Here is a 19,006-nt window from a genome sequence, read left to right on the forward strand (position 1 = left end):
ATCACAATCTCCCATTAGTAAATTCTGACTAACTATACACAAGAACCAGTAGGGTGGGGTGGGGTGGGATGGGGTGGGGGGTTGTAAATGATGGCGTGCTGCTACCCAAATCTTGATAAAAATTCTATGCTTGGAACAATTCTTCAAATCCTGTCAATAGCTTTGTTCATCTACGTTACCTTTGTGATGCTTAAAACCCCTTCATTGGTATCAGGATCCGTCTCAATGCTGAAATTCTCTGTATCATCTCCTCCCAGTATCTTATACTTGGCTCTCCAAGCAGGTGTGTTGGGCGAATCTTTATCTTCCACCTGGAGGCGAAGGATGCCGTTTTCTGTTTTGCCTTCTGGGATGTTCAGATAATGCTTGGAAGACACAGATAGGGCATCTCAGTGAACAAAAGACAGCTCCAAACATTTCCTCCCATTTTCTGTCACACTGCAATGTGACCAAGTTACATAACCCAGGGTGGAGTGGACTGCTAAGGAGGTTCCTCTTTAAGCACAAGGAAATCCTGCTTGCCTGGTGAAATGATTTCCCCTATCTTCCCACTGTGCGCTGTTTTGAGGCATAGGAAGTGGAGACAGGGGGGAAACCCCACTGCGGAAGTGGGACATGTTATACTGCGTCTCCACCCCCATCGTTCAGCCCGGACTCTGAGGTCCAGCTCTGAGGGCCTTCTGGTGGTTCCCTCACTGCGAGATGTGAGGTTACAGGGAACCAGACAGAGGGCCTTCTTGGCAGTAGAGCCTTCCCATCAGATGTCAAGGAAATAACTATCCGACTTTTAGAAGACATCTGAAGGCAGCCCTGTCTAGGGAAGTTTTTAATATTTGATGTTTTATCATGGTTTTAATATTCTTTTGGGAGCTGCCCAGAGTGGCTGGTGAAACCTAGCCAGAAGGGCGGGGTATAAATAAATTTGTTGTTGCTGTTCCTGCTAGTGCAACTATTTAATTGAATCTGCTCCCAGGATTGGACTGTGCAGGCAGAAGTTGCATTGATAAAGTGTGGTCCTCAATTATGCAGAGAGTTCTATTCTTGAATTCCTGCCACAACACTAGGGAAAGTCAGCACACAGGCAATGACATGCAGAATGACTTCAGAAGCAGGGCTTGTATACATGCCGCTGACCCTGTAAACAGTTTGGCATCTGCATGTTTATTACTTATTTTGAAGCATTTCTAATCTTCTTCATATTTTTGATTCTCCAAAAATAGACTCAATAATGACAGAGCCCCATCCTAGAGGTCAGGGAAAGGCTGGGCATGACTTTAGCATATCCAAGAACCAGGGTGACTCTGATTCAAACAATAAAAGAGATTCCAAATAATTACATTTTTGTAGAATTTGCAGTAGCATTCTGATTAGGCTGTATACCTGCAGGGCTGTCAGCACTGACGGAAAACCATGCCTTAAAGTGGGCTCTTAAAAAGGCAAACCTTTTGACTTCATAACTGGGACCTGGAAAACTCTCTCCCACCCTGACAATAGCCCTCAAGCAATATGTCCTTACAGTTCCTTTAGCAAGCAATGGTGCCTTGTTGTTTGAATCTTCCACAGCGATATTAACGGTTGCTGTTGATGACAGCCGTGGATTTCCATGGTCTGTAGCTTTGACCAGAAGTCTGAAAGCCGAGGTCGCCTTGAAAACGTTAAAATATTAAAACATCGTCACTCTCTATATGTCCGAGATGATATTCAATAACTCCAAAGCCATGCAAACTTTCCAAAGAGGAAAGATGCATTTGCAAAATGGTCTGACTGACCAAGTTAGAATCCAGCTTTCCTGAAATGGCCACAATTAGCCACCAGAAACTTTGGGTTGATTCTGCTGCTAAGATACCTATTAGCTTTATTCAATTTTCCCCCCCATGCATGTTGTGTGGCCACAACTGAGACCTCCTTCAAAGATGAGTTTTGAGGTCCATGGCCTTGGGTAAATTCAAATGTTTTTGCTCCATGGTGTGATTTGCACAGGACCGTAATTCTGTATAAATATGGCATTTAGACCCTATGGTGGTGGAGGTGTTCCCCATCCCCTCATCTCCTTCTCTCAGCACCAGTGATGTAGGACAGAGCAGTAACGGATGGTATGTTGAGCAGGTGGCACTTACCTGACCTCCCAGCTGTTGAGTCACTGCTGCTTACTGGGAAGGGCAGAGCTCTGGGGAAGCCCCCACACTGTAAATGCAGCAATAGGAGCCTGCTGATGCATTTGCACCATGCTGACCTCCCCATCACATCCATTGTCCCTCCCAATAAGCAGCAACTCAGTATCAGGTGGTCAGGTAAGCTCCACTGCACCACCACCACCCATCTGCTACTGGAGCAAAGTGAAGGCAAAAGGTCACTCAGTGACTCATTGCTAAGCGGATCAGGCTGAGCCAGTTCTCCCTGACCCAACACCAACATTGATGGCCCATTTGTTTACCCTGCATTTGTTTGCCTTGCATGGTATATTTTTTTACAAAGATTAGGCTGCTGAAAGGCAATTTGTAGAGGAACTACTAGGGCAGTGGAGTTAAAGAGTGACATACTGAAGGCAAAATAATTTTCACGAGTCTATACATGCCCAAAAGGGGGTGGGGGGACAGAGCTTAAGAAGACAGGCTTTATTTACAAGTTCTATACCTGATAATCCGAGCATCCCGTGACACGAATCAGGCCACTTGAAGGATCAATGGTGAAGATAGGTTCTTTTGTACGAGGTGTCTGCAAAACCAGAGAATGCTCCACAAGAGAATTAGGAGTGCCTTCTTCATCCTTGTCATAGGCTGTGGCATTGAACACTGGTTCATCTATGATTGGGGAAGGTGCAGTGTTTATAGCAAGGGAATAATACAGAGCCTAGGACTTGCCAATCAGAAGGTCGGCAGTTCGAATCCCCACGACGGGGTGAGCTCCCATTGCTCAGTCCCTGCTCCTGCCAACCTAGCAGTTCAAAAGCACGTCAAAATGCAAGTAGATAAATAGGTACCGCTCCGGCGGGAAGGTAAATGGTGTTTCCGTGCGCTGCTCTGGTTCGCCAGTAGTGGCTTAGTCATGCTGGCCACATGATCCGGAAGCTGTACGCCTGCTCCCTCAGCCAATAAAGCGAGATGAGCGCCGCAACCCCAGAGTCGGCCACGACTGGACCTAATGGTCAGGGGTTCCTTTGCCTTTATAGTGTGTCCTTACTATACAGTCGTACCTTGAAAGTCAAACTCTTTGCGACTCGAATGTTTTGGCTCCCAAAAGCCACAAACCCAGAAGTGAGTGTTCCGGTTTGCAAACGTTCCTTGGAACCCAAACATCTGACATGGGTTCCGATTGGCTGTAGGAGCTTCCTGCAGCCTATCGGAAGCCGCGTCTTGAATTCTGAATGTTTTGGAAGTTGAACAGATTTCTGGAACGGATTTTGTTCAACTTCCAAGGTACGACTGTACTTCCATTCTTGGCACTTGTATAGTTGATCAGTAGAGCCCACCTCTTGCCAATTTCCCCACGTGGGCAAATTTGTTACCAAAATCAAAAGTGGAGTGGAGAAGAATGGAAAGTCTTCCACTTCTGAGAAGAAAGGGGCAGAGGAGGTCTTGAACAAAATTAGACAGTAGGACAAAGGGTGTGATGACGGTGAAAAATGAGATGGATAGATAGAGGATAAGAAAGATGAAAGCTGCTATAGGAGGAGGAAGGGAATGTAAAAGGACCAGAGAAGGGATGAAAGGCAAATGGGAGAAGAAATTATAGGAGATGAGTAAAAATGCTTGAGGCACATGGGGTGGGGAAAGGAACAATATAAAATAAAAAGCCTTCTTTACTTTGATCCTCTGGGTCAGCAAATTCTTCCTAAAATGGGAAGACTGAGTCAAAATCGCTCCAGATTGAATTTCTGTACTTAGCTTAAGGAAAGCTGAGCCATAAAGAAAATGCTGTCTTTGCCAAAGAAGTTGGCAGTTTCCAAAGATGGATTAAATAGCAATAGAAAATGATATCAGTAATTGCCAGCTGATAATACCAACATCTGTCTGCACTGGCTACCATTTTGTGACTGGCTTTGCCACTGCTCTGTCATTTTGTGACGGGTTGGCTTCAGTAATCTGCAGCTATCTCAAGTGGGCTCTGGGAGTAGAAAGTTTGAGCAACCCTATCCTTGACAAGGACCATATACAGCGAAGCTATCAACAGTGTCCAGGATACTCACTTCTGTCGTGGTTTTCTTTCATTGTGATGTTAAATTCCTTTTTAGAAAACTCAGGCGCATTATCATTTATATCCTTAATTTTAACATTGAAGAGTAAAGATCTATCCACTATTTCATTCGTCGTCCTATCCGCAACATCAAAACGTATCTGAACGATGGACAATCAGCAAGAAAATTTAATTAGCGACTGGCTCATGTGTTCTATGGACTTCTAAAAAGAAAGAAAAAGTTAAAAGTAAAGTAAATACCGTGAAAGAAGGGTTTCTCTCTCGATCAATGGAACGGTGCACAGATACATGTCCATTCACATCATCCTCGATAGAAAACAGTCCAGGCTCTGGATATTCATCCACACCAGGTCCACTGATTAAATACTTCACATTTATATCACGCTTGCGTGATACATCATTAAAGAGCTACAAAGCAAAATAGGCTGTTAATTAAAGGTTAATCTTATCAGCAGAGTAATATTTTAATGTCAAGATTCTTCTACATTTTACTATTCTGATAATCCTAGGGACTCAGGTACATTAGCCAAGAAACACCTTTTTGAATGCATTATAAGCATGCAAGACCACATGGCACCAGAGAGCAAGAAAAAACTTTGAAGCGATTTTCCAGAGCATTTTTCTTCTTTTAATTTAATTTCTGACTTATTTATAGCGGGGGGGGGGGGGTCCTGTGTATAGATCCACCCCTAATGTAGATTTTTTGTGTTTTTTAAAAAAAGATTTAATAATAATAATAGTATTTATCACCATCAGCAGCATGATTCTTAAGGAAAAGTTTCCCAGCCTTAATTCTTGAGCCATCTCACAGATGTATTAGTGATGCCAATGCCATTGCAATGAAATCCTCAAGGCTTTTTTTAACAAAAAAAATATATCCTAAGAGGTACAGTTTGGTGACACAGAACAGTCAGTCTTTTTATTGTAAGAGAGTACATGCAATTATAATGAGCAATGTGCAAGTATATTAGTAAATAATAATCTCTCAGACAAATGCCAAGTAAGAAAAGGGAATAGACAAGGCTGCCCTTTATCTCTGCTGTTGTTTATTTTGCCATTGGAAATATTACTTCAGAATATAAGGGGAAACAGGGAAATCCAAAGTATAGAAGTCGGGCATAGAACTTACAAATTTTTAAAAAATTATTTATGTATGCAACAACAGCAGCTAGAGTTTTGTTAGCAAGGGAGGTCCCAAGTAAGGAACACTGGCAGCTTAAGATGATAGAATTTGCAGAACCAGCAGGTTTAACACATGAAAAAGAGAGCAAAAAGAGCATCTATTTAAAGAGTGGAAAATCTTTGCTGAGTATTTGGAAAACAACTGTGCACTGCTGAAGACGCTGGCAGCATTAAGATAAATTCAGCAGTGTGATTAATATTTGAATGATTTAAATTGGGGAATTGAGTGTCAGGGAACTGCCATCGGAGCTAGAGGCGGAGGCAAGGCTCCCAAGCTATGCTGGAGAAGGGCCCAGCAGGGAGAGAGGCAACTCATCGGCTGGGGAAGGAAATCAGCGTAACACCAGGGATAAAGGGGGGGCAGATGGGGGAATCGGCGAGGGGGCTCCAGGACTCCTCGCCAGAGACCAGCGGGGAGAGCACGAGTCCTCCGCTGCCCACACCCTCCCTGCGCAGAAGACTTCCGCGCAGGGAGAGTAGGCGGAGACTTGGCATCAAAGAACTTCTTTGCTGGAAGAGGTTCAAGAAACGCCCACTGACAGATTCTGCTAGTGACTGAAACAGCCACGAAGTGAAGGGCTGTCCAGACAGAAAAAGTTTAACCAGGCAACCTAGCCAGGAGTGGTGGCAACTTACGCACGAGCAACCCCTATAACCATTACACTGAGTAAAATGGTTACAGTAAAATATGCAGGAATGATAGACAAGTAAATGAACCATGGGAAGGAGGAGGGAAGTCGATGGATATATATAGTATTGTGTAAAATGCATATTTTGAGATGTATAACTTGAAAACTTAATAAAAACTATTTTTTTAAAAAATGAGATACGTGCAATTTTTAAGTGGCACAGACTAAGAGATGCAATTATATATGCTACTTCTTTGCTCCATTTCAACGCTGAATTTTCTAAAGTGTTTTTAAAAATATATCCTAAGATATATTTTAAAGAAAGTGCCAGAGACTCTGGCATGTGTGTTTTGTGGGAAGGAGACAAAAAAAATTGTCCCAGAAGATAAGTAAACATTGCCAGTGACACTTCTATTTAAAAAGAAGACTATAAACATGCACAGGCTTGAAATTTCCAATTGTAGCTTCCTCCTACACTGAGCATCAATAGGGCCTGTCATCCATGTGACAAGCATGAAAGTGAGGACTTAGAGACTTGCCAAACCTAGTCTTCCTTGGTTTGGAGACTTCCTAGTAACTCCAACTGACATTCTTCTGTGGGGTGGGGTGCAGATACCCTTGGTCATCTTTAAGGCTGTGATTCGCCAGCCCCTGACCCAATTTCCATTTATTTAAAAGCAATTCTAAGGTATTCGATATTTTAAAAACTGCAGCTCTGCAGCACTGCCTGGGGGCTGGTAGGGGAAAGAGGCATTGTGAAGGGGGGGACGGGACATGAAGAGTCCAGGAGAGCCGTTATGCTTTTGTTCCACACTGTGACCTTTACAGGAAAACTTAAACCACTCTGCCCGGCCTAGGAGATGAGGGTCACTCCCTCCCCACACTTCAGAAGATTGATCTAATGATTTGGGAGGGGGTACTAGCCATCTTCTCAGCTTATCTACAAGGATCAGATGTGGGGAAGCTGTGAACCTGTGGGCATCCAAAGGGGGAATGTGGTGTGCATCTGAGAATGGCCACACCTGCACCTTGCATGTAACAGGCATGGCTTCCCCCTCACTGGGCTGCAATTTCCTGAGCAGTTTAACAATCAAGTCCTCTTCCCAGGGTACTCTGGAAATTGTAACTCAGAGCACAGGGGTCTCCTAACAGCTTTCGGCACCCTTAAACTACAGCTCCTATGTGATCAGAATGCTTTGAACGTAGGGTGAACATGTGGTCAGAGAAGGTGTCTATATCCACTTTAGACCATGCCCCCACCTGCATGTGGCCCCTGAAGGGTTGACAAAGGGCAAATATGGCCCTCAGGCAGAGGAAACTTCCAGAGGAAACTGTGGTGTAGTGGTTAAGAGTGGTAGATTCATAATCTGGGGAACTGGGTTCGCGTCTCCGCTCCTCCACCTGCAGCTGCTGGGTGACCTTGGGCCAGTCACGCTTCTCTGAAGTCTCTCAGCCTCACTCACTGCACAGAGTGTTTGTTGTGGGGGAGGAAGGGAAAGGAGAGTGTTAGCCGCTTTGAGACTCCTTAGGGTGATAAAGCGGGATATCAAATCCAAACTCTTCTTCTTCTACTTTAAGGTGCACACACAATGTTCTTGGCTGTACCATGGCACAAGCTGTTGAAGGCTTGACTCAATGCAAATTGCCCTTGGGGAACACAGCCAGAGACACAAAATACTAGACTATAAATATCCAAGGCTTTCCAGCATGTTACACATTGGCTTTTACCTCTCCGACACGTTTTGGGAACGGCCCTTTGTCTTCCTCCTCAAGTTCTAGGGTGGTAATTACCCATCTCCTTTTGGTGCGACGCAAAGGACGAAGACTGTCGAGCAAATTCAGATCCTGGGAGTGAAAAGAGCGCACTTATGTTACAGACACCTGTGTGCATCACTGTAGCAGGTACCTCATTTTCAAAACAAACATTAAAATATAGGGAGTTTAAAATAATGTTCCAAATATATCCTTCGGCCCCACACTGATAAGTTCGGTAACAGAAGATAAGCTTCCTCCTTTGTTCATTGACCTGTAGTGGGACTTGCATACATATGCCATAACTAGATGAATATGGACGTACATAACTTCTTAAGGACTCAGAATCTAAAATCTGTCCAGCCTCATCAAAATATCAATTATACTCCCCCATCAACAGACACACAAGCCATTGTAAAAAAAAAGATTTTCAGATAATGTCTATCTGGCTTTTAAAGCACAGTGGTACCTCTGGTTATGTACTTAATTCGTTCCGGAGGTCCGTTCTTAACCTGAAACTGTTCTTAACCTGAAGCACGACTTTAGCTAATGGGGCCTCCAGCTGCTGCCATGCCGCTACTGCGAGATTTCTGTTCTCATCCTGAAGCAAAATTCTTAACCCGAGGTACTATTTCTGGGTTAGTGGAGTCTGTAACCTGAAGCGTATGTAACCCAAGGTACCACTGTAATGTTATCTACTGGAGAACTTAACCGAGTCCCCACCTGACTGCTTCTCTTGTGGACGGTCTTCCTTAGACTGCGGTCATCTCCCAAGGCATGGTAGAAGTTGTTGATGGCAAGAACCTTAATGGAAGAAGAAAAGAGCAAGAGTAAGAAGGATGCTGCACTGGCAGAGTCATGCTACCCACAGTATCACACCCTGAAAAGCCAGGCAACTTTGACATCTGTAATGAATGCATTCTTCAATTAAAGATCTGGCTTTGTTAGGAACATGATGTTTTCACTGGGTGATTGAGGCTGTTGTGGCCACAGAGGCTTCAGAATTCAAGGGTGCTTAAAATGCTATAATGTCCCATAATCTCTTTCCACACCCCGGCAGTGTCTTCCCATGTTCCTCAACCAGGCAATAAATGCCAACAAGAACCAACCTATTTTATTCACCCCTGCTCTGAACATTTATGCCAAATATTGCCCTTCCAGTCACCTGAAAAACTGAACAAAAAATGAGTCAACTCTGTAGAGGTCACCAGCTTTCCCTGTTCTGTGTCATCTGCCTTGATGCAACAAACTTACTCCGAACTGAAGCTGTTTTCCTAAGGATTATACCCAACTATAACGTAACTGTCATTTGCAATCAACTGTATCTGGCCAAGCACAGAAACGTTGCTGAACCTGTTATATCAGGGTTGATCTGCAAGGTGCGTCAGATTTCTCTGGGCTGCTCTACTCAACAGTTAATTACTCCTCTGGGACTTCCTCTATGACTTCCCTGTTTAAGGACTGTCCAGAAAATGCATTGAATATAGAACAGCCTCCCCTGACCTGGTGCCCTCCAGATGTTTTGGACTACAACTCCCAAAATCCCCAGCCAGCAAGGCCATGTTGGCTGTGACTGATGGGAATTGTAGTCCAAGAACATCTGAAGGGCACCAGGTTGCAAAAAGTTAGTAAGGAAAGCAAGCACAAAGCAACTAACTGGGGCCATGCATCAGATTATATCTTACCTGTGCTTAAGGAGATGGAGTGCTTCTGAGTGCTAGGATTTACTTTTAAAGCCCTACCCAGCTTGGGACCTGAAGAAATGTCTAATTCCACACCAATTTTCCTGGGCACTGAGACAGTATTCAGAGCTGCAGCTGCTTGTCTTTCCCTGCTATTGGAGATGAGTCAAGTGGCCAACAGGGAGAAGACCTGCTCTTTTGTGAAACCCCACTTTTAGAAGTCTCACCCCAGATAGGCTCACCTGCCCCCTACATCACAGAATAATCCTATACATGGTATCCAGAAGTAAACCCTACTGAATTTGATGGGACTTAAGGACTTGCCAATCAGAAGGTCGGCGGTTCAAATTCCCACGACGGGGTGAGCTCCCGCTGCTCGGTCCCGGCTCCTGCCAACCTAGCAGTTCCAAAGCACATCAAAGTGCAAGTAGATAAATAGGTACCACTCCAGCGGGAAGGTAAACAGCATTTCCGAGTGCTGCTCTGGTTCGCCAGAAGCGGCTTAGTCATGCTGGCCACATGACCCGGAAGCTGTACGCCGGCTCCCTCGGCCTATCGAGCGAGATGAGTGTCGCAACCCCCAGAGTCGGCCACAACTGGACCTAATGGTCAGGGGTCCCTTTACGTTTTTACATCCATCTAAGTAGGTATAGGATTGCCACCCTTAATCACTTTTCAGCACCATATGAAAACCTTTTTATTTCCCCAGACTTTTGCCACGTGCAGGAATTTGAATCATGAATGTTTACTACTGCTTTTTTTTTATATAATTTTTATTCCTTTTTTAAACACATAATAAAAACACACAAACAAAACAAAAAGACAAATACATACAAGACGTTCAAATCATAATGTTATTTTCATGCACCTTCTTTCCTTCGACTTCCCCATACCTCCCTTTCGCTGCATCCTTGTTTTACAGTTCTTTAGCAACCCTTTAGTCAGTTTGTCTATTAGTTCCCTTTCATTAGATTTCCTTAAACTTATTAGTTACAGATGTAATTCTCTACTTCTTACCCCTTGACATCTTAACACTCCTCAATTTTACAACAGTTTTTAAGATATGTTTTGAATTTCTTCCAGTCCTCTTCCACTGTCTCTTTCCCCTGGTCTCGGATTCTGCCGGTCATCTCTGCAAGTCCCATAAAGTCTGTCATCTTTGTCTGCCATTCTTCCAGAGTAGGTAGTTCTTGCATCTTCCAATACTTTGCCAGAAGAATTCTTGCTGCTGTAGTAGCATACATAAAAAATGTCCTATCCTTCTTTGGCACCAATTGGCCAACCATGCCCAGAAGAAAAGCCTCAGGTTTCTTAGGAAACGTCCACTTAAGGACTTTCTTAATTTCATTATAGATCATTTCCCAAAAGGCTTTAATCTTCGGGCAGGTCCACCAAAGGTGGTAAAAGGTACCTTCAGTCTCATTACACTTCCAGCATTTATTATTGGGCAAATGGTAAATTTTTGCAAGCTTGACTGGGGTCATGTACCACCTGTAAATCATTTTCATTATGTTCTCTTTTAAGGCATTACATGCCGTGAACTTAACACCAGTGGTCCATAACTGTTCCCAGTCAGCAAACATAATGTCATGACCGATATCCTGTGCCCATTTAATCATAGCTGATTTCACCGTTTCATCCTGTGTATTCCATTTCAACAGCAAGTTATACATTCTAGACAAATTCTTAGTACTGGGTTCTAACAGTTCTGTTTCTAACTTTGACCTCTCCTTCTGAAATCCTATTTTCCTGTCCTGCTTAAATGTCTCATTTATCTGATGGTAATGTAACCAATCTCGAACTTTGAACTTTAATTTCTCATAACTCTGAAGTTTAAGTTTCTCACCATCTTGTTCTAGGATTTCACAGTATTTTGGCCATTTAGAATCCATATTAAGTTTTTTCACTGCCTTAGCTTCCATTGGTGACAACCACCTGGGAGTTTTACTTTCCAACAAGTCTTTATATCGAATCCAAACATTGTATAATGCTTTCCTAACAATATGGTTTTTGAAACTTTTATACACCTTTACCTTGTCATACCATAAATATGCATGCCAACCAAAGTTATTATCATACCCTTCCAAGTCCAAAATGTCTGTGTCTTCAAGAAGTAGCCAGTGTTTCAACCAGCAAAAAGCTGCTGATTCATAATAGAGTCTTAAGTCCGGCAGGGCAAAGCCCCCTCTATCTTTTGCATCAGTTAAAATCTTAAATTTTATTCTGGGCTTTTTGCCCTGCCAGACAAATTTAGATATGTCTTTCTGCCACTTCTTGAAGCAGTCCATCTTGTCCAAAATCTGTAACATCTGAAATAAAAATAACATTCTAGGCAATACATTCATCTTAATGACAGCAATTCGGCCTAACAAGGAAAGTCTCAGCCTAGACCATATTTCTAGATCTTTCTTTACTTCTGTCCAACACTTTTCATAATTGTCTTTAAATAAGTTCACATTCTTAGATGTTAAGTTCACCCCCAGGTATTTCACTTTTTTTGTTATTTCCAACCCTGTTTCACTCTGAAATCTCTCTCTTTCTTCCATTGTTAAATTTTTTTCCAACACTTTCGTTTTCTGTTTGTTCAGTTTAAATCCTGCTACTTGACCAAATATCTCAATTAATTCTAATACTCTTTTGGTACTAGTGTCTGGCTGTTGCAAAGTTAACACTAGGTCATCTGCGAATGCCCTTAACTTGTAATTTTTTACTCCGACCTGAATACCTTTAACCAACTGGACCCTTCTAATCATATTTAACAAAACCTCCAGGACTGATATAAAAAGCAAAGCGGATATTGGGCATCCCTGTCGTGTACCTTTTTCTATTGGTATTTCCTCCGTTACCACATTGTTTACAATTAACTTTGCTTTTTGTTTAGAATATATTGCACCTATACCGTTTTCAAAACTTTGGCCTACCCCCATCCCTTGGAGATTCTTCTTCATAAAGCTCCAGCAAATGTTGTCGAAGGCTTTCTCCGCATCCACAAAAATCAAAACAGCTTTCCTCTAGTCCACCTCTAGTAACTCCAAAATGTCTATAATGTTCCTCACATTGTCTGACATCTGTCTCCCTGGGAGAAAGCCTGTCTGGTCCTTGTGAATCTCCCCTAACAGCACTCTCTTAAATCTTTTTGCCAAAATGTCTGCAAAAATTTTGTAATCCACATTCAGTAAAGATATAGGGCGGTAGTTCCTAACCTGATTCTTTTCAGTCTCTGTTTTCGGTATAAGTGAGATAAATGCCTCTTTCCACGATTCGATGTTTACTACTGCTTTTACCCTGCACCTTTATGATTTTGCTAGTGTTCTGGTGCATTCTTATTTTATTTTTAACAGCCGTAAACTACCCTGATAACTCTATATTGAACAGCAATATAAAAAGTATTATTCCTAGATATTGATGCATAAGGAAATTCAGTATCAACAAGGTTTTTCCACCATCTGTAAGAATGGGTACAAATCAGACTATGGTAAGTACGCCTATGATTTCAGCAGGAATTTAAAGTGCTCAACTTTGGCTGGATCACAACCAGCACTTATAAGTAATGGAAACTCTCAACTGACTCCTGAAGTCTAGACTCAATCAAATTTTGGTTTCATTAACCAACACCTGTAATTTTATCCCAATGTACCAGCAAATGTAGCAGTTCCAAACACAATGTACCTTCAGGCTAACCCCCCCCCCCCCCATTTTTCTCTTGTTCATATTCCACAATCCAAGGATGTTCCAACTCAGCCTTGCCCAACCCGGTAACCCTCCCAGATGTTTGTGCTGGTTACTTATGCTGCACGTTGTAGTCCTTGGAGAAGGCAATGCTAATTCAAGGCAGATGAGATAATACTTGAACAAACATATGCAAATACTATGATATACTAGTGCAGTGGTTCTTGAGATGATCACTTCCCAAACAAACTGATAAGATAAGCAAAACACAGGATATTTTCAGCTTAGAGAAAAGGTAGCCAGGGAGGTTTTGATACAGTGTTCCTGGAATGGACTGAAATATGCAAAAACTCCTTAATGTTCTCAGTGATTAGACATCAGAAATGAAAAGTAATGCCTAGCTTGGTAAATATACATACGCTTCTTTCACCTAATGTTCCACACAGGACAAACAAAACCATCGTTTAGCACAGTGTCTAAATGCAGTCAGTGACTTGCTTAAAGTCAGCTACCAAGTTTGTGGCTAAGGAGAAATATAAACCCAACCATCTTTGGGAACTGTAGCCAAAGGATATTTTCAATTTATCAATCCGAACATTTATGAAAAAACAAATCCTTGAAGTCATCTGCCTTCACATACCTAAATGGTAGCTAGAAAACAGAGTTCATTCAAACTGAAATAATGTCAGAGTGATGGAAACGAAAAAAGAGTAAACATGAAAGAACAACCGGGGGGGGGGGGATTTGCATGCAAGGATGAGAAGTGTTTAAACCAAGTTCTATTCTCACTGAAGCCTGTATGCTTTTCTTCCCTCAACCAAGAAAGAAGATCAGCCTAGGAATTGTGAAATAAGACATATGCTATTCACATTAACTGGGGCATATCACACTTCAGTTATAATAACTTTCTGTTGACTATTGGGGCATGTTCTGGAACAGTTCCTCAGTTTTCCTTTTTGCAGCAGGCATGCACTTAATCTCTTGTAACAAAAACAAAGCCCTCTGCTCAATAGCAATCCTTTCACCACAAAAGCTTGGAGGGGCTGCTCAGTGCTGGAAACATGATCCAGAGATTGCATCAATAAATTATCAGCAGGGTTTCAAAAGAACCCCAAACTACTAATCCTTAAGAAAATGGTTATAGAAGTTAATGAGAGCTTTACAGTACATGTGTTCTGAGGTGGGGTGTTGGAGAATTCTTCTTAAAGTGGGATTTGGGACAAAATGAAGTTTCCTTCAGGTAGAATTATTTGTAAATAAAACATTAAAGGTTGGAAGAGAGATTGAAATCCACCTAGTTGACTCTATTCTAGCCAGTTCTCTTTGGGCTGCGAATAACTGTAGACAAAATGTCAGACTTTGGTCAGGAAGTCCTATATTTGCATTTCTGCTCAGCTATGAAACAAACTGGTTGATTTCTCCTTGGAATGCTTGCTATCTCCAACTTAGCCCAACCTATCTTGTTGTAAATTTGAGGGGAACTATGCATGCAGTTCTGATCTCTCTGGAAGGAGTGTGGGATAAACTAACATCAGAAGAAGAAGAAGAAAAATGGGCAGCCAGCTACATAAAAATTAAGGCAATTCATTAAGTTCTAGCAGCTTATGACTGAACTGTACCACAGTGGGGGAGGGAATCCATTCTGATAAGTCAGTGGAACATGTTGCACTGCAAAGTTGTACAACCTCCTTCTATCAAGACATTTTTAAGGGAATCGTTTATTTTACAGAATGTTGGTGCTGTTACGCCACTGAAACCACAGGAATTTAAGTTTTCATAATTAATGCCTGGTGCCAAGCTGGAAACAGAGCAAACAACAGCATGACGGAACACCAAAGTCCCGCGAGGATCTGTCCTACCCCACAAAAGAATGCAGAATTGCTTTTAGCTTGCTGGCTACTTTGCTTTCCAACACCTTAAAAGTTCTTGGTCCCAAAGAAGGGTCTGTTACTGTGTAATCCTGTTTACAGTAGCAAGCCCCATTGAGTTCAGGAGGACGCATTCCCCAGCATGTGTGCCTAGATTGATTGATTTATTGAACTTATATTGTTGTTGTTGTTGTTTAGTCGTTTAGTCGTGTCCGACTCTTCGTGACCCCATGGACCAGAGAACGCCAGGCACCTCTGTCCTCCACTGCCTCCCGCAGTTTGGTCAAACTCATGCTGGTAACCTCGAAAACACTATCCAACCATCATTGAACTTATATACTGCTCTATATCTGGGAATCTCAGGGCGGGTCACAGAATAAGATCAAGATATAAAACCACAAAATACATAATAAAAATAAAAACAATAGCCCCCCCCCCATCAGCATTATTCTTCTTGTAACACTGAGACAATGTGCTAAGCTTTAGTACCTGGGGCAGTGGGATGGTGGAATGTGTACAAGGCAAAAAGATTTGACTTATCTAGATTTGTAGCTTTAGGAAGCAGCTGCTGTGTTCTAGACTCATTTGGTATCTTTCCAATTCAACTCATATTTTGGAAAAAAATAGATGTCTTTTAAAAAGGGATCTATCCCCCCCCCCCATTCATTTAACAAGGGGGTAGAACAGGTTCAAAACACTAGAAGAATATTGGAACAATTTTGTCTTCACATGAGAGGAATACTGACTGTTTAGGAAACTATCAGACCTGGAGAGAACTTGAATTGCACTTATCTAAAGGAAAAACAACTGATGATATTAACCAGTAGTAAGGTTAAAAAAAGCTTACTGGGAAATGATAGATAATGAATTGGAAAAGATTTTTAAAATAACGTTTGTTAAAAAACAAACAAACCCAAAAACTTTCCTTTTGGGAATTATAGGGATGGAACTACCCAAACTGTATAGAAATGTATTCATGTATGCAACTACAGTGGCAAGAACGTTACTTGCTCAAAAATGGAAAGAAGTCCCAGCAAAAGAAGAATGGATACAAAAACTTATGGGATATGCAGAAATGGCAAAACTTACAGGAAAAATAAGAAATCAAGATAAGAAACTTATTATAAAAGAATGGAAATGGTTTGTTGAATATTTATGAACTAAACAGTTAAGAACAATGGCAGGATTATGGTAATAACCTGCAGTTTTATAAGAGTATATTTTTAAAACAGACGAATAAATGGGCAAATTAAGTTAATTTGAATAGGCCATGGGGACCAACAGAAGTCCAAAAGAACTTAAAAGCACCAGTAAAAGCCTGGGGAAATAAAATTGTATATGCGTTTGTATGCATGTGGCTTTCACCCGGAGGAAAAAAAGGCACAGGGGCAGAGCGCGTCCCGGAGTTCAGTACCGCTCGCGCCCCGACTAGGGAGAGAGATTATTTTTAAGAAGCAGGTGATGCTACCTGGCGGTTTCCAAGGAGACGGGGATCTTTGAATCCCAGGACGCTGCTCCATGATCTCCTCCTTGGGCTGGACAAGGCAAAGCGTGGAGCCTCCGGAGGCCCCTACTCCGATCTCCCCTTCGCCAGCCAAACCCCCAGCACCCATGACCCCTCTCCAGCCCTACCGTCAGGAGGAAAAGCGCAGCGCCGGAGAAAAAGGCGCGTCTCGGTGGCATAGTCGCGGCGCTCGTGGCTGGGGAGGCGACGCCGCGGCTCCTCGCAAAGGGGGGGATCCTCTGGGCTTCTCTGCACCCGCCTGTTGGCCGCAGGAAGATGCGCCTCCCGAGCCCCGAAGTGTGTGGACAAAGGACTCTCAAGGTCTTCGACCAGGAATTCCACAAACCGGCGGAGGGAGAGAATATATGCGTTTCACAGGTATTGTTGATCTTGGCTGGCCCCACCTCCTCCAGGCTCATTTGAACACCAGCTACACCCACTTAGGGTGGGGGGGGGGAGAGAGAGAGAGACTTGAATATTTATCTTCCGGGCACTTTTTTCAATCCACTGACACAAACAAACAGCAAGAGACAACTAGGACAGTAATAAAAATGCCATCTTCCTCAAATAATCAGCTAATAACCAATAGTCAACTAATCAGCACTCAGGGCTGATTTCCTGAAGAATGCATAGGTTTGATCTTCTTGCAGTCCATGGGACTCTCAAGAGTCTCCTCCAGCACCATAATTCAAAAGCATCAATTCTTCGGCGATCAGCCTTCTTTATGGTCCAGCTCTCACTTCCATACATCACTACTGGGAAAACCATAGCTTTTAAGCATGAACTATGCACGTTGTACTTCTCCTGGGTCTGCACCCAGTTCTCATCGCCAGCCATGTGCGTACCAAAAATGAGCTCCAGTGGCCACCTGCATTTCAAGATCCAACTGTTCCTTTGCAGTACAAAATTAGAAGCTTAAGAGAGAGGAAGAGACTGGCTCATCCATCTTCCAAGCAAGAGAAGCAGGGAAGGTTGAATGATGCTTCAATGCCCATTCTAAACACCACTTACTAAATCTTATAGTACCTAAGGAAGGTGAATTATTTTTAGAGGAATTAATCAAAGAGTAGGCAAAGATCGCCTACCTTCACAGTGGTTTCTCTGAGATCTTAAAAGTTGCTTTGACATTTAGAGGAAGAGAAATTGGGGTGCACATTAAAGGCTTAAAATGCAGCCATCTCCCCAACACACACAGTGTTCCAAATCACATTTTGCTCCTAATTTCCTGTGTGTCCCCCCCTCCAAGTTAAAAGCAGGTGGAGTTTAAAAGGAGGCTGAATTAGGTTGGGGCCATGGCACAGGGAGGTTTAACCCTTTCCCCTCCAGCACAACTCTGTTTCTCATATCTAAGTTGCCCTCCCAAGCTGTTATCTGTCCCGTGATGGAAAACAGACAGGTATCTTTACTCAGGAAATAGCACAGGTGGAAGGGGGAGCTTTCCCTCAAAGCTGGACCCCCTCTCCAGTTCAGCTACATTAAACTATAAAAAGGGGGGGGGCTAAGATAATCACAATCTCCTGTGTGCTGTCTGGTTCAATGTTCAGAAGCATTCTGTGTTGGCACACAGTTTGGAAACTGGACTAATTTAAGGACATTGAACTCCTACAGAAAGAGCATTGTTCAGCTCATAAGTAAGCTGAACAATTTCACTGACCAGGTGGGCAAGATGTGATTGTCCACTGTCGTCTCTGTTCTTTTAATTTATTTACTGTTATTTTTATATATCCCCCTTTCCTCCTCCTCCCCTTTCTCTCCTAACAACCCTGTGAGGCAGGCTAGGTCGAGAGAGAGAGAGTGGTCCAAGCAGTGTTGCCAAGTGGGGATTTGAACCCTTGTTTCACAGGTGCAAGACCACTGCACAAACTCCTACACCAAACAGGCCTAAATCATTCTTTTGTTTTAACCGTTTCTTTCAGAAACAATAAACTTTAGGGGAATTAGGGTAGGTCAAAGCCAAGCTAGCCTATCTTTGTTTGCAGATGGTACAAGGCTGTCATTAGAGCAGCCCTTACTCTCCTTATCTTAATCTTTACCATGTAATGGATTGCTACAGCCCAATAGTTGGGTCAGGAAAAGTCAGCATGGTCAGTAATAAATCTTTCAGCTGAAGCTCATTCTGGAGTCTGTAGCAAACTGGGCTTTGACTGCTCAGACAACTCCATTAGATGCAGAGGCATGAAGCAGAAATGAGACCTATCAACATTGTTTAACTTAAGCTGGAGCAGAGCAATTGAAAAGATCAAACATAATTTGGAAAGATGGGACTGTTTTGAAACCGTCCTGGTTCTTGGGGATCACCGCTATTAATACTTACGTTCCCTAATCTTTATGGTACTGTCAAACCACTCAAAATTGCTTGGTTGAGACTTTGGCTCTATCAGGATTAGAAAGACACATGTTTCTGGTTGGAACAAGCATTAATTGCAGTCCCTACAGAAGATTTGACCTTGATTGAAAGTGGACAGGGAGGATCCAAGCCCCAAATAGGAAACATGCTGCCCATCTGGTTTGTAGGCAGACACTGAG

At 42.7% G+C, this 19,006-nt stretch overlaps 1 protein-coding gene across 2 annotated transcripts in view; it reads right to left on the minus strand.

Annotated features, from left to right (window-relative positions):
* CDH26 (cadherin 26) overlaps positions 1-16,774 on the minus strand; it is a 28,999-nt gene extending 12,225 nt beyond the window's left edge. For both annotated transcript variants that reach the window (XM_081916776.1, XM_081916775.1), the window contains exons 1-8: positions 16,609-16,774; positions 8,481-8,561; positions 7,734-7,850; positions 4,435-4,602; positions 4,187-4,334; positions 2,635-2,801; positions 1,517-1,645; positions 180-365 (exon numbers count right to left, since the gene is read on the minus strand). In XM_081916776.1, the coding sequence (XP_081772902.1) occupies positions 180-365; positions 1,517-1,645; positions 2,635-2,801; positions 4,187-4,334; positions 4,435-4,602; positions 7,734-7,850; positions 8,481-8,561; positions 16,609-16,659 (1,047 nt within the window). In that variant the 5' untranslated portion in view covers positions 16,660-16,774. The remainder of the gene's footprint in view (positions 1-179; positions 366-1,516; positions 1,646-2,634; positions 2,802-4,186; positions 4,335-4,434; positions 4,603-7,733; positions 7,851-8,480; positions 8,562-16,608) is intronic.
* Between the last annotated feature and the right edge of the window lie 2,232 nt (positions 16,775-19,006).

This window comes from Podarcis melisellensis, assembly GCF_964234715.1.
Source record: "Podarcis melisellensis genome assembly, chromosome: 6".
NCBI lineage: Eukaryota > Metazoa > Chordata > Lepidosauria > Squamata > Lacertidae > Podarcis > Podarcis melisellensis.